This window comes from Miniopterus schreibersii, assembly GCF_964146895.1.
Source record: "Miniopterus schreibersii genome assembly, chromosome: 1".
Classification (NCBI taxonomy): Eukaryota; Metazoa; Chordata; class Mammalia; order Chiroptera; family Miniopteridae; genus Miniopterus; species Miniopterus schreibersii.
The window spans coordinates 178,713,886-178,730,309 of NC_138101.1; the positions used below are offsets into that span (position 1 = coordinate 178,713,886).

The window sequence follows — 16,424 nt, forward strand, 5'->3', positions numbered from 1 at the left end:
TGGTCTGGTAGAGATCTTGTAGAGCCTTTCCACTCTCAGCTGGGACCAGCAGCATCAGTAGTTTGTTAAAAATGCCGAATCTCAAGCCCTACTCTAGACATTTTGAAACATAATCTGCATTTTAGCAAGATCTCTGGGCGGTTCATCAGCACATTAAAATCCGAGAAACACCACTCTAAAGACATTCTAAGGTCCTTTCTGGCTCTAATATGTTATGAGTTTAGACTAGGGCTCTTCGTGGTAGCCAAAAAACTAGCATGCTTATTAATGAAGGTCACACAGAGATCCAAGCAACCTGATCACCTCCACAGTGTCTTCTGAAGAACATTGTTAATTCATCGATATTACTATTAATGGCCTCATTCACTGAGCACATACCCTGTACAAGGAACATTACATACAATATCTTGACTTGCCACAATGGTCCTGCAGGAAATATTATTATCCCCATTTTACCAATGAGAAAATAATCTCATAAATTAATAAAATGCCACATGGTTGAATCAATAGTAGAGACAGAACTCTAACCCAGAGTACTTAGAGTTCATGGTTCTTCTGCTATATCATCCTGCCTCCAGTAAAATTACTATTTAAAGTGTTGAGCATAGGGGTGCAATGCGAGGAGAGACTAGCAAACAAGTTCTGGATTCATTCTTCTGCAATGAAGAAGACCAAAGGGGTAGCCTAAGTCTACTGAAGTCTAAAAAATAATGCAAAGGGTTAGATGGGAACATAGACTTGTTCTCCAAACCCTAAAATACCTGAACTAGAATAACACATGTGTGGAGGTTGATATACATTTAAAACCAGCACCATCCAGAAGTGATCATTCATGAAACATATTTACATTCAAGCTGAAAACACAAACAGGAAGGTTTAGCATATTCAGAGATCCTAGGTGCACAACTGATTATCAATGGGACAAATAAATTGGGAGCCAAGCCTCTGATCTCTCAAAAACTACCCTTCAATGCCCTTGGTAGATAGGTACTGAATTGGAGGAACCACAAGACTCTCAAGTTATGGCCAATGCTGTGGTCTTGATGTCATTTAATGCCTGACAATAATCTCTTGTATACGGATGTTGCCATAAACGTGTGTGAAGTCTCAAGGAGTTGTCTTCCCAGTGAGGGTCTGTCCTTCCTTTGTATGTGTAAACACTCTCCCGTGAGCACATATAAATGGATCATATTCTCTAGAAGGCACATATTTTTACTTACACTAACAAATGACTATCCTTCTCAGCAAAATGACTAAACAGAGCTCCAATAAATCAATTTGTCAAGGGCTATTTCACTTCAGGAGACAATCTCCCCTGTCCCATCTTTGGCTGGTGCAAATATGACCTACATTGAGGGGCCTGTGTCAATGGTACAGAAAATCCTAGAGCGGGGAGGCACTGCAAAAAGATCTGACCCTTCCTCTAAGCAAGGAAAGTGTTGCTATTCCCACTTTACAGATGAGATTATTTAGTTCTAGAGCTAAGACTAAACGACTTGCCCAAAGTCACATTATTAGGAAGACACTGAGGAAGGACAAGAGCGGAGTCCCTTGGATGACTCACTCAGCTCTGTTAAGCTCTGTCCCTAGGCTGGACCTGGGAAGAAGCTCTTCTAGGACACCTCTCCCTTGGGTCTACAAACCCCTTTGCCATGAGTTCCTTCCTTCGCTCTTCTGGAAGTTGTATGTTTTCATTTCCCACTGAAAGTGTTTCCAGCAGGTCCTTGGAGCAGTTTGACATCCCCGCTTCCTATATTCCCCTTTTGTTCTCCGCACCTTCTCCTGCTGCTGCTTATTGCTTGTGGACACCAGCAGGAATTCAGAGACAAGGTGGCCCTTTCTCGTCCCCATCTCTCTTGGCCGCCCTGGAGAGTTTACCCTCCCATAAGCTACAAATCCTGAGGAAAGTCATTCCGCTTCCGTCTTCTCAGCCATCTATCTGAGAAAGGACAGAACTCCCAGTGCAAGAGGATTCAGTGGGGACAGTTACAGAGGCAAGAGAAGTGTAACACCCACAGTGTGAGGACTAAATGGGGCAGTAACCTGGAAACTATTTCAGGAGAATTCCGGACTTTGAAAAGAGATGACCACACAGAAGATGCGTTTTCTCCCACAATTTTTAAGAGGTTTCTCCTTCGCTGCTTAGCCAGATTTTGGAGCTTAGACCTGTGACTAAAGACAGGTGGCTGCTGTCCTGGGAGCTCTGCTTCTCCAACATACATCCAGTACCCAAGCCATACTGACTCATCTCACCTAGACTGGGCAAGCCTCATAAAATAGCCTCTGGGCATTTAAACAGATTGCCAAGTTTCAATCAATTTTGCAATTTCCAAATTGAAGGAGAGGTACCTGAAATCTGGTTATACAATACAACTGCAATGTGGCATTGGGGGGAAAAAAGCCAATGCCACTTGCCTTCTTGAGGATGTCCTGATTGGGCTATCGCTGCCTCGGAGTGGAAAGGATAAGTTTCAAAGCTCATAGAAACCCTTGGCATGAAGAGAGGAGGAAGGAGAGACCCAAGTAGTCTCCTAGCTCTTAGTCACAAGAATTCTCCAAAATCTGATATCAGAACTTCTGTCATCCCACACCTCCACCAGCCATCATGTTGAGTTTCAGTAGATAAAATCTGTGTCCTTAGATCCTATCACAGGATTCCTTGCCCAGAAACATTTTAAAGTGAGAAAACTGAAGGAGAGTTTGAAAGCAGAAACTGCCGGTAGTGTCTGCTGTTCCCACATACCTGTGATGGAACCAAAATCTGAAATTAACACAAATACAAGGGAAGCTTTAAAGAGCGGTGCGGAAGGACAGAAGGATATGCAAGGGATGGAGGGGGTAGAGTACTGAAAGGTTACTTACACAGTTTCATTGTTCTTGAACTCCAACTCCCCATATATGTCTTCAAAATCCTCACCACCACCCTTGGCTGTCCCTTCTACTGTCCTAAAGGGGACGACGACTGTGCCCCGGGCACCTGATGTCCGCAGAACCTTGACCTCCATGACACCAACACTCTCACTGACATGAATACTGTCGCATTCAAAAGCGAAGATGCCTGCATGGTCATCATCCAAGATAGTGACCGTGGCCACATAAGGGGACACCAGGACAGCCCGAGGCCGGGGAGGGCTGCTCAGCACTGTTGGCGGCACCCCCTCCTCCGGCTGCCACTCCTCCGTGCGGGCATTGCTCAACCTCACGAAGAAGTGTTCGTCTTCCTCAAAGATGTCGTCATCAATGATGCCCACAGAGAACTCCTTCTGGGTCTCTCCTGGCTTCAGAACCACAGTGCCCTCTGTGAACTCATAGTCAGCCCCCGCGTTGGCAGAACCATCCTCTGTTTTGTAGTCCACATACACGGTCTTGGACGTGTCCCCCCCTTTCCTCACCACCGTCAGGAGCACAGCCCCACAGTTCTCCAGGCACTGGTAAGAGCACGGGTCAAAGAAGACCTTGGAGACAAAGTCCTCAGGCTCCTGGGTGTGCACGTCCCTCGTGTTGGCAGACCTCTTGGCTCGTTCTGCAGCATGTTTCCTCAGGATGTTGCCTGCGCCAGTCATCATACGGATGGCTTGAATCCGGTAGAAGGCGCGGCTCTTCGGTTGATGGGAAAGAGCATAGTAATTGGCCATCTCTACCAGCTGATCTAGGTCCTTCTCTGGATGTTTTTGCTTCAGATCCTTGAGAATCCGGATCACCTCCTTGCGGGACTCATCCACTTCCTTCCCTTCCAGGGGCACCAAATTCCCATCTAGAAAGTGGGAATTCATCATTTTCCCATCCATCTCAATGCCCTTGGGGTGGTCACCCTCTGTCTCTATGATAATTCCTCGGTGTTTATCTGTGCGGTACTTTTTGTGCATGTATTTGTAGAAGAGCAGTCGTTTATCTGCCACCCAGGCCAGAAGGACACACACTGGAAAAAAGATGAGAGTGAGGAGGCCTTCCCAAACCTGGACCACACCAGGAGAAAAGACCGCCAGGATCATATAGAGCCAGATGTAGGCAAAGATGCTCCAAGCAGCAGTGACAAAGAAGACTCGTAGGTGCTTGATCTTACGAGTCTCTCCATCGGGGATCACGTAGACGCAGATGCCAATGATGATGAACATGTTGAAGGCTGCACTGCCCACAATGGTAGAAGGTCCCAGATCACCAGCAATGAACCCATGACCACATACCTCAATTAAAGAGAGGAGGATCTCAGGAGCAGAGGAACCCAGGGCCATAAGGGTCAGGTTGGAGACAGTTTCGTTCCATACCCGAACCGTTGTTGTGCTGGTCTCTCCATTGGGCTTTTTGATAGTCACCTCTCTCTCTTGAGAAGTGATGACTTCAATAGATGCCATGAAGCGGTCAGCAATGATGGATACCCCAAGGAACATGTATATCAGGGCCACAAAATAGACGATGACCCTGGCAATCTTATCCCCAAGAGAAGGGTTCTCCGGGTACCAGATTGGTAAGATGACACCCTCCTTGCAGTCCGATGACCCTGAACAGGACTCATTGTTCTTCCCTGTGCCAGGCACATCCCCTGAGCCACCAGCCTCTGCCCGAAGACCATTCAGGAAGAGCACAAAAGTAATCAGCCCAAAATGGAGGAAGGCAGAGGTGAGAGGCTGCAACCTTAACCACGCCATACACGAGACTTAGCCACTGGCTTCCACTGCAGCACCAATGGTCCTCCTGACAGGCCAGAGACCTAGAAAAGACCAGAAAGGCAGGAAAAGGCATGAGGAAAAGGGAGATGGCAATTGGTAGGTTCCCACCAACACAAACTGATATTTCACCTCGAATGGCATATTGCACTAACATATGGGGCAGTCTCTCACTTGGAAAAATACTTATCAGTGGGAGACACAAATAGTTGCTCTGTCCTCAGGACCATCTGGTGGAGACTCAGTTGAAGAATGGCTTAAAATAGCTGGGAATGTTGGTAATGAAAACACAAGTGATGCTCATCTTGTCCTGTCTCCCAACCCTACTGTCATCTGTGAGAGTTCTCTAGAATCAACTTAAAATAGGCCAAGGATGACCTGAATTTTCATCCCCACTTATACTATTTCTAGGTTTTCAGCCTTCTTTACCTCAATGTCATCATACTCAAGAATCTTGCATAATACAGGTTTGCAAGAGCACATACTGAGTTGAACTTTTATCATGAGCTAACCTCCAAAATAAAACACCTTGTCTGTGTGCAATTGAGCCCACTTGGGAAAATCTCCCTCCCTCGATGCAAAACTTCTGCAGGCAAGCTGCAATTCTGAGATTGCCTGGGAAATCGGAAGATTTGGGTTTGGAATTTGAGTGACTGACTGATCTTCATCTTCCTGTAACTGGAAACTAAAACTGTTTTATAAGCATGTTTTGCTGGAGGGCTAAGGGTTGCGTGGACTGAGTCTTGGGCACAGCTTACAGAAACCAGCAAACTGAACTCACCACTCCAACTCTTGCCATTCTCTAGTCCATTTCCTCCCATAGCCAGTCATCTTTTTTTAAAAACCCAAACCTACACGATTGCTTCCCTATTTGAAACCCTTCAGCAGTTTCCTCTTGCTCATAATTTAAGACCACATTCCTTCCCGTGACCTACAAAGCCCGGTATCAGCTACCTTCTTCCTCCTTGCCCCCCTTTAGCTCCTGCCACTCTTCCTCTTACTACACTTCAGCAACAATGGACTTCATAGCAGGTTATTTTCCACCTCTAAACCTTTGCACATGACATCATCCATGCACGCCCAAAATGACTGTTTCTTCTTTGCATCCCCACTCTTAACAATCCTTTAGATCATAGCTTAAGTGGCACTTTCTCAGAAAAACTTTCCCTTGCCCCCCAAAATGGTCAACTCCCTCTGTTGTGTCCTCTCATCACACTTTTCTTTCATGGCATTTATAAAACTTTGAAGCTACATGGTTTTTGTGGGGGGTTATATGATTAATGTCTAACTCATCCAATAAACTGTGAATGACATTAAGGCAAAGACTATGTCTCTTCTGTTTATCATGGTATCCTAACAGTGAGTTAACTAGGTGTTCAGTAAATATATGTTTTTGGAATAAATATATGTAGTCACTAAGGAAGCTTCCTCAGTGCTGTGAATTGAATTGTGTTGTGTCTCCCCCTGTCCCCATCCCTCCACTCCCCCTAAATCCATGTGTTGAAGCCTTAAGCCCCAGTGTGACTGTATAGTGAGATAGGGCTTTTAAGAGGTAATCAAGGAATAATGAGGTCATAGGGTGGAGTCCTAACCTGATAAGATTGTTGGCCTTATAAAAAGAGGGAGGGGGAGAGAAGAAGGGGAAGAGGGGGAGGAGGAGGAGAGAGAGAGAGAGAGAAAGAAGAGAGAGAGAGAGAGAGAGAGAGAGAGAAAGATCATGTGAGAATATAGCAAGAAAGTGGCCATCTGCAAGCCAGGAAGACAGCTCTTGCCAGAAACCAAATTGGCCAGCACCTTGATCTTGGACATCCTAGCCTCAAGAACTGCGAGAAAATTAATTTCTGCTGTTTAAGCCACCCAGCCTATGGTATTTTGTTATGGCAGCCCGAGCAGGCTAACACACTCCAACATCGGCCTCCTTTAAAGCCATTTTATTATCTGAATTATAGCCATTTGCTTTAGAAACAGAATATATAGATCTCACAGACAAATCCTGACTTGATTTTAGAGGTTATGTAGGACCTCTTTAAACTCCCAAGGCTTGTACACAAAGAGAAATTCTCTCGAGGCACAGTGCGCCCTGGTGCCCACTGTAATCTTGAAGGCCCTCCTCCCAAAAAGCTCTGTGGACTCACTTGGTTTCATACTCCCCAGCACGGCCGCCAAGTGCTGAGGCCCACATTCCCCATTAGCTCGGGTACAGGGGGTCCTCACAGCAGGTCCCTGGGGCTTTGACCTCACTGGGAAGAGAAAAGGTTACAAGAATGACTATGGAAAAGGAGAGTGGTTGAAGGTGTTCAGCATCCATATTCGAAGGCTGGAAAAGCTCATAATCTGCAATGCACACAGAGACCCCATTCACAGATCCGGCACTCACCCGCCCTGGAGAAGTGAGGACATAGACAGATCTTGGCACCCTGCCCTGACCTCTGAAAACCCCACACTTTGTAGATTCTGATAAGCCCCATGCAGGAGGAGACAGAAGGTGGGCACAGCTGGAGCAGCTCTTTGATCAAGAGCCAACGAGGTGACAGGAGGTGGCAGCTGTGTGGACTAGCCAACCCCAAGAAGGGAGGCTATCCACAGGTTAGGGAAGAGAGCCAGCGGGCCTTCCGCAGTCGGAGGACAGGGAACACCGAGGCAGTCGAGTTTTCCTGACAACGGGGATAAGGGCTCCTCCTGCTCTTACCCGGCAGGAGACTCAAGGAGGATCACAGTCTCTGGTCTCCTCGGCCTTACAGACACCTGTGGCTACAGGTTTCAATGGGAAATAAGCTATCATATGATCAGAATCAGAGGTCAGTTTCGAAAGACTTTTCCTTGAGAAAACAGATGAACTGAAGAAAAGGGTGAAAGAGAACAAGGCAAGAAGGAGGCTAGCAAATGCCTGCACCAAGTTTTTGGAATTGAAGGTGGAAAATGACCTGTGAATTCCCAGATGTTCTTTCCAGCCCTGCCAGGAAATGGTTTCTGCCTGAGATTTTAGAGGGAGAGGGGCACCTCTGGTGACCAAGCCAAGAGTCATTCTTTTGTGCTTCAGACACCAATTGAGACAGATCCCAACGTCCTGGGGGCCCATCCCAGCCCCTTAGAGACCCAAGTGATTCCAGAAGGCTCTCAGTCAGCCCTGAGGCATACTTGGGGATATGACCCAGCTTGAGATCCTTGAGAACCACCCCAAATAATGAAGACATTAATAATAGTAACTAACACTTAAAACTGCCTATTGTGGGATAATGCTAAGTATTCCTCCATTAATCTTTGAAACAATGCCATGGATTAGTACTATTTTTATCCCTAACTTATGTTTCAGGAAACTGAGGCTTAGTTAAGTCATTTACTCCAAGTATAAAGCAAGGAAGTAGAAGAGCCAGAACTCACACACTGATGACATAAAATGTATGGTTTTCACCACTCCATTTTATTAAGATGTCCCACTTTGTTATAGATCATCCATGAGCCTCAATCAGCTTCCAGTCCCCTGTGGGCTTAGAAGCAATGTGACTGCCCCACACACCCTAATAGGAGAGGCCAGCCATTTGGTACACATGCCTAGTCCCCAGGCTTCCAGGGGGTGTTCTGGTTGCCCGATGCAGTCTCCCACCCCAACGTTCTCCTTCCATCAGTTCATTTTGACAAAAATTAACAGAAGCCAGCCATTCGCCAGGCCTGGTACTAGAGGCTGATGGGCAAAATGAAAAATAAGAGACAGGGTTTGCCTTCAAGGGTACAATCTAGCAGGGGTGGATCGCTGCACAAATAGGCACTTTTACTATAATAAGTAAAGGTAAGGGCAGAATGCTGTGAGAACACAAGGAGGGCACTGAGCCAGCGTGGGGAGTCACGGAGGCGTTCTGAAGGAGGTGATCCCTGAAATGAGTCTTCAAGCATGAGTGAGCTTTAGTAAAAAAAAAAAAAAAAAGTGGGAAGGGCATTCGAGTCAAAGAGAACAGCCTAAGCAAAGACGTGGGAGAGCCTGCCGTGTGCATGGGATTACAAGGAACCCAGCGTGAAGAGGGAGGGGCAGAAGATGAGTGTCCAGAAGGACCGGACACATAGGGAGGACTCAATGTATGGCATCGTATTTGCCAGGCTGAGAAGATGGGATTGTATCCTAAGGGCAGTAAAAGCCAATGACAGGATTTTAAAGAGCAGCATGACATGGTCTGATTTATTGTTCAGAAAAACCAATTCAGCTAAAGGGTTTAGGATGGCTGTACGAGGGGTCTACCGGAGCAGGAAGATCAGTTAGAAATCCTTTGGACACAGAACAGATACAGATAAAGAGGGTGGGCCTAGGGTATAATCTGCAGATGATGACCCACTGTCCCCATGTCACATTCCTCTTCCTCAGCTGAACGGATGCCCTAGTTCAGCCCACGGCCTCTCATCTCTTTCCTGGATTATTTTCCTAACCCCCCTGGGGCCATCTGCAAGGTGTCTGTGTCCTCAGCAGTGGCTCCTGACATCTTTTAATATCACTGGCAAATTTAATTAAAGTCACTGTTCCTCTGTTCTTCCAGATCATTAATAAAACAGTGCCACCAGGCCAGACTGAGCACATTCTCCCTCTGCTACGCCCTCCACTTTCTCCAATGGGAACACTGCTCGGGCCTGTCACCAGCCTGTGTAGAGTTGTCCTGCTCTGCTTCTAAATCTGGGCCCCTGCACAGGCATCACAGCCAATTTACATTAAAATTTTAGGTGCAGCCAGGCTGCACTAGATCCAATGTGTCACTCGAGCCCAAGAACACTGCATCATCTGCACCCCTCTGCGTGCAGGGGATGCGAGTCAGCGCAGAGTTCTCTCCGTGGCCATGCTCCCCCCACCCCCACCCAGAAACACAGGAACTAAGTCCCCTGCACTTCCAAGAGTAGGAAATAAGTGACTGCAGCTGCTTGGATAGTTTGTCACCACTGGAACTTTCGTCCAAGGAAGAAAACAGAACCATGCTGTTTCTTGGGCAGCATCTCTTTGAATCTTCACAGTAAAGAAAGCACTATTACCATCATGCCCTTTTTGCGTATAAGCAAATTAGAGCTCATAAAGATTAAGTTGCCAAAAATCACAGTCTGTAAGTAGAAAAATAAGTATCTGAATTCTGGAAACCTGACTGCAGAGCACGTGGTGTTAACCACTGTGCTGGGAATATACCCTGGGTTTGGGGACCCCTTCGAACAAGGGCCTGGGGAGGGCAGGGTTAGTCTTTCCGGATGTGAAGGCCTCACCACAAGCTTGGAGGCTCTCCGTACTCCAGGGCAGCCTAGAGCAGTGGTAGAGCCCCAAATTTGAAAGCATGCCTCAACAAGCTGTGAGACTGAAAAGTCAGTGAACCTCTCGGGGCGTTAGCTTCCCATCCAGAAAATTCATGTTGGGTTTGATGATCTTCACAGTTCCATTAAGACAAAGAGGCTTTAATTGCAGGCAGCCTGTCCCTCAAAAGGCACAGAAGTGGCGGGAAGCATTTGAGTTAAGTTGAGCCCGAGTCATGTGAGAGCCAGGCACAGACTGGAGACTCCCAAAGAAACCTCAGTGGATAAGAGAGTAAGTTAAAGGAGGGTGGTAGGAAAAGGGAGCCCAAGAGAAAGTCAAGGAGAGCGTACTTTCTGGATTTACCAAAAGCACCCTGGATCAATTCCATTTTTTGAACAACTGCTCTTTGAATGCCCATCTTGGGCCAAGCACTGTGCTGGTGATTGGGAGTGTAGCCATGGACGAGCTATCCCATATCCCCAGCCTTAGAGAGTTTATCTTCTGATGAGAGACTGAGACAAGGAAGCAATTACAGGAGTGATGGGTTACGATGATGTCACGGGAAGTAACATCTTTTTCTCGTTCTGCTCTAAGCTCTCAGGTTGGTTGCTGCACAGCTCCTTGCACCACGTGGTCAGCAGCTGCAATGCAGTGTGGCTTTGTAACACAGTCTTGCAGTAGGACCTGATACAATACTTGACTGTTCTCGCTTCTCCCATCTCATGCGATTGTCATATTTTGCCTTCCCTGAAACCCCCCAAACACTTAGTGGCATCCAAACCATATGATAACTTCATGGAACCCTGCTGACGCTCTCCCAGGCACTACTACCCAAGAAGAGGAAGCCCCCTGAACAGTCCAGGCACCAGCAGGCCTCAATCTCCTCATGCTCTTCAGGGGTGCGGTACCTTTTCTCTGCCAAGGGTCATTTGGATATTTATAACATCATTCTGAGGCCATACAAAATTATCAACTTAAAAATTAGCCTGCTATATTTGGTCAAACATTTAATTAACTCACCCCTAATGTGATGGCTGGAATGGCTTCTCTCTGGTGAGGCCTCGGCAGGGCCAGACCATATGACTTCACAGACCTTATATGGCCCTCAGACCTTATATGGTCCCCACCCCTGCTCTACATGAACAAAAGACTTAAAAAAATGACAACAATAATCACATCTATTCATTGAGTACTTACTCTATGGCTGGCACTGCATTAGGCACTTTTATAGTTGTTATTTATTATCTAAGGATCCCACAATGAGACAGGTATTGTTATATGTTTTAGAAATAAGGAGACTTGGGCTCAAAGACAAATAATTCACCAAAGGTCCACTATCTGAGCAAGGGACACAGCTGGGCTATGAAACTTGGTATGTCAAATACCAGAGTCTTCTTTTCAACCCCAGGTGGTAGAAGGGATGGTCAAAGAGCAGGGTAAGAATCTGGAGCCTTTAGGTTAAGAACCTAGAGTCCCAGAAACTTCTACCTGCTCTGGGAAGCCTTCCCTGGCAATGCCCTCTTCCTCCACTTCCCAAATGAGTCAACTACTCCCCTGTTCACCACCGAAGCACTTGTCACAATGACCTGGGCTTACCTGTTTACATGTTTGTCTACTACACTTATGTAAGCTCCCTGAGGGATTTCAACTTAATATGGGGAAGCTTTATTTACTTATGCATTTATTTGGTAGGTGGGGGATGAAATTCTATGATTCAAAGCCCTGTGGATTCTATGATTCTGAGATTTACTTTTACCAGACTCTGTGGAAGTCACAGGATTTTGCCCTCTGCAAGTCTTTGACAGGTCTAGGGAATCACAATGACTGGGTCACAAGCGATTTCCAGAAATAGGAAAAGGAAGGGGTGTGCCCACTTAATTTAAGTTCCACTTCTCCCACTACTGGATCTACATCTGCTTTTAAATCATCCCTCAAGGTGAAGGCACTACTGGAAGTAGGAACACATGCTAGTAAGGTATGTGCGTTAGAATAACTTTGAAGCTCTAAAAAATACAGACATCTGGATCCTACTCCAGACGTAAGTTTTGACTCCGTGGAAGTGGGCTTAGATATTTAGATTTTTTTTAAAGTTCCTTGGTTGATTTCGAGGTACAGCCAAAGTGGAGAATCCTGAGAGAGAAGACAACGAGACATAGCCTGACTATGATATGACATTTACATCTCAGGGATTCCAACCATTAGGGACTTTCTTTCGACCAGGAAAAGGACTCTCAGGGCATCGTGAGCTGACTCACAAATGGGTACCACAGTCTTTCTATGCACTGGACAAACATCCCACCCTCCTGCACTCTTTCATACCTTGCCAAGGATAGTCAGCATCAACTCCCTACCCACATAAGTAGATTTTCCCTTTGTCTCTCCTTAAACCTACTGCCTGCTTGGTTTACACTTTTACTAAGGAAATGTAAAAGATCCAGAGTTCCCTTATCTTCACAGGAAAATGATGCTACTTATCCATTTTCAGCAAGACATGTTTCTAGTTGTTTTTCCTCTCAGCGATGAAAGTTTAGGTGGACTTGGCCACACTTCCTCGGGCCCACTTTGTCCGTTCATTCATTTGTTCATGTATTTATTCACCTGTGCATGCATGCATTTGCACAAAACCCAGCCTATGTGTCACAGTTGACTTTCACTAAATTCTGGTGAAAAAATTTACTCTGATTTGTACCCAAATCATTTTTTATTTTTTTTTGCTCACTCAAAAAAATTAGGATAGTCAAATTTAAAGATGGAAGCAGACTGAGTGGAAGCTACACTGACAGTCTCCCATGCCCAAACTGGAATTACAACTAATATAGAGAAAAACCAACCTGAATAATCAACTAAAATTGAAGATGAGCTGGAGAACACCCTCATAACCAAGGAGGAAAAGTGGAGACTGCATAGAGATAGGTGGGAAGTATGAAGGCATGAGAGGGCTGGCTGGGCTCCCACAGACAGCAGCTGAAGGTCCAGAGGGAGATCTCAGCTGTGGGGGGTTCCCACTGAGGACTCTGGGGCCTAAACCCCAGGCGGGGTTTCCCAGTCAAGAGCACCAGAACTGAGAAAGGTGCCAACATAACATCTGGCTGTGAAAAGCAGCAGGGTTTCTGTCTGCCAGGGAGTGACGGCTGGAAATGTAGGCACCCTCTTAAAGAGCCAACACACAAAGTTTTGTGTGCAGCCACTCACCTTGGGCTCCAGCAGAGGGAGGGCAGAGGGGACTGGAGTTGTGTGAAGAGAATCTAGGGCTGTGAGCTCTGGAGATAGAGCTCAAAGGGCATCCCTCTGGATTCCTGTGCCAAGTCATTCCCCCATACTGCAGAGGACATCTTTCACATTTACCTTCCCAGCAGCTTTTGCCTGAGGGGGAAGCAATTGCCCCACCCTGCTGGAAAACCTCTCACCCTACCTCACGGAGTTTCCACAGCCTGAGGCTCATTACGAGACTGATAACAATCAACTGTCCCACCCTGTGGAGTTTCTACAGCCTGAGGCTCATTAAGAGAATCAGATTAATCAGCCTTCAGGCAGAGGCAGACCTCAGAGTGCTTTAAGTCTTTGCCTGATCTGCTTCTGGACCTGACCCTTGGAAAAGCAGACTTTGGTGTGCATCTTGGTCCTGTCAAACCACCCAGCCCCAACAGAGGGGGCCTCAAGCTATGGGTTCTTGATAGCTCCAAACAGGGTACTCAAGGCCAGTCACAAACAGTGTCTGACACTGACCTGCACCAGAAACCCTCCAAAAAGACTGTATTAGGTAGCAGGCTTACCTAATACATAGAAACAAACCCGAAATGGGGAGACCAAAAAAAAAACACAAAAAAAACAAAATAAGCCCCAAATGAAAGAACAAGAGAAGTCTCCAGAAAAAGAGCTAAATGAAATGGAGATAAGCGATCTATCAGATATAGAGTTTAGAATGCTGATTGTAAGGATATGCAACAGTATGAAAAAAGATGTGGAAACTATGGAAAATGACCAGTTAGAAAGGAAGAATGACATAGCAGAAATAAAGAATACATCGGAAGGAATAAACAGAAGATCAGAGGAAGTGGAGGAACAGATCAGCAAATTAGAAAAGAAGGTAGGAAAAAATTACTCAATCAGAGATCCAAAAAGAAAAAACAATTAAAAAACAGGACAGTCTAAGGGAGCTGTGGGACAACATGAAATGTAACAATAATCTCATCATAGGAGTGCCAGAAGAGGTCGAAAGTAAGCAAGGGTTAGAGAACCTGTTTGAAGAAATAACGGCAGAAAACTTCCCTAACCTGGTCAAGGAAAAAGGCACACAAGTTCAGGAGGCACAGAGAGACCCATGCAAGAAGAACCCAAAGAGGCCCATGCCCACACACATCATAATTAAAATGCCAAAAATTCAAGACAAAGAGAATATTAAAGGCAGCAAGAGAAAAGCAATCTGTTACATACAAAGGAGCTCCCACAAAGGCTATCAGCTGACTTCTCATCAGGAACTCTACAGGCCAGAAGGGAATGGCATAAAGTATTCAAGGTAATGCAAAATAAGGATTTGAAACCAAGACCACTCTATCCAGCAAGGCTATCATTCAAAATAGATGGTGAAATAAAAAGCTTTCCAGACAAAAAAAGGCTAAAGGAGTTTATCACCAGCAAACCAGCATTGCAGGAAATGTTAAAGGAACTGCTGTAATTAGAAGTAGAAATAGAAGCATTGCAAGAAATGTTAAAGGGGCTGCTGTAATAATAAGGAGAAATAGAGAGAGAAACATAGGCATAAAGAATTAAAATGGCAATAAATAAGGACCTATCAATAATAACCTTAAGGACGTTAAGGGAAAGATCAACAGCAATACAGTCATAGTTGGGAACTTTAACACCCCACTGATTTCACTGGATAGATCTTCCAGACGAAAAGTCAACACAGAAACAATGACTCTAAATGGCACACTAGATCAGATGGATTTAGTTGGCATTTAAAGAACATTTCACCCCAAAGCTGCAGAATATACATTTCTCTCAAGTGCACATGGGTTATTCGCAAAGATAGACCACATGTTAGGACACAAAACAAATCTCTACAAGTTCAAGAAGATTGAAATCATATCAAGCATCTCAGGTAACAAGGGCATGAAATTAGAAATCAACTACAGTAAAAACACTCAAAAACATTCAAACACATGGAGGCTAAATAGCATGTTATTAAACAATGAATGGGTTACCAATAAGATCCAGAAATAAAAACCTTCCTGGAAACAAATGAAAATGAACACACAACCACCCAAAATCTATGGGACACAGCGAAAGCAGTCCTAAGAGGGAAGTTCATAGCACTGCAGGCCTACCTCAAAAAGCAAGAAAAATTTTTAGTGAACTACCTAACCCTACAACTTAAAGAATTAGAAAGCTCCCCTGTGAAGCCATCCGGACCCCAGCTTTTGTTTGCTGGGAGTTTTTTTATTGCTGCTTCAATTTCATCAGCTGTTATTGGTCTATTCAGGTTTTTTCCTTATTCTTTCTGATTCAGTTTTACATGATCTCCCTCATATGTGGAATCTAATAAACAAAATAGACTGAGGAACAAAATAGATCCAGAGACAAAGAAGCATGGAACAGACTGATGAATCTCAGTGGGAAGGTGGGGGTGGGGGAGTGAGTGGGGGGAGATTAATCAAAGAACTTATATGCATAACCCATAGACACAGACAATAGTGTGGTAAAGGCCTGGGGGAGAGAGGTGGATGTGGGGGGGAGGGGATCAATGGAGAAAAAAAGGGGGGATATCTGTAATACTGTCAACAATAAAGATAATTTTTTTAAAAATTAGGATAAAAGTTCCTAGAGGGTAGACATTTTTTATCTGTTTAGTATTTCTATATCCCCAGTGCCTACATCAGGGCCTGGCACATAGTAGGTGCTCAGTATATATTTATTGAATGAATAGATACATTGAATAAATGTGCAAAAATAGAAGGCATAATATCCAGTAATTTCTCCCACTCTTGTCAATGTTCAAATGGAGCATCCCATATGTCAGGGATGCTCTGAGCAAGGATTTTCAAATTTGAGTAATATGAACAAAATATAATCCCCCTTTAGGAACAGACTTCACTGAAGAAGAGTGACAAAAAAACAAACAATTACAACAAAACAAGTACTAGGTTTGGAAGCATGTGCAATGTGCCAAGGAGCACAGAGGAAGAAGGAAGGTCTGAGGCTGCCTGAGATCATCAGGGCCAGTTTCATGAACCAGGCAACTAACTTAAGATCTAGCATCTGGCCCGCCGGGTGTGGCTCAGCGGTTGAGAGTCGACCTAGGGTCCAGGCGATCGGGGTTCAATTCCCGGTCAGGGCACATGCCCGGGTTGCAGGCTCGGCGTGCAGGAGGCGGCCGATCAATGACTCTCTCATCATTGATGTTTCTCTCTCTCTCTCTCTGTATCCCTTTCTCTCTCTGAAATCAATAAAAATATATTTAAAAAAAAAAAAAAAAAAAAGATCTAGGATCTGGAGAATGAACAGGT

General features: G+C 45.2%; 1 protein-coding gene across 7 annotated transcripts in view; it reads right to left on the bottom strand.

Annotated features, from left to right (window-relative positions):
* SLC8A3 (solute carrier family 8 member A3) overlaps nt 1–16,424 on the bottom strand; it is a 163,883-nt gene that overhangs the window by 99,296 nt on the left and 48,163 nt on the right. For 5 of the 7 annotated variants that reach the window (XM_081121301.1, XM_081121299.1, XM_081121300.1 and 2 more), the window contains exon 2: nt 2,863–4,708. In XM_081121301.1, coding sequence (XP_080977427.1) covers nt 2,863–4,646 — 1,784 coding nt within the window. In that variant the 5' untranslated portion in view covers nt 4,647–4,708. Of the gene's footprint in view, nt 1–2,862; nt 4,709–6,799; nt 6,905–16,424 lie in introns of those variants that run through there. The other 2 variants (XM_081121304.1, XM_081121305.1) reach the window with 2 other exon arrangements.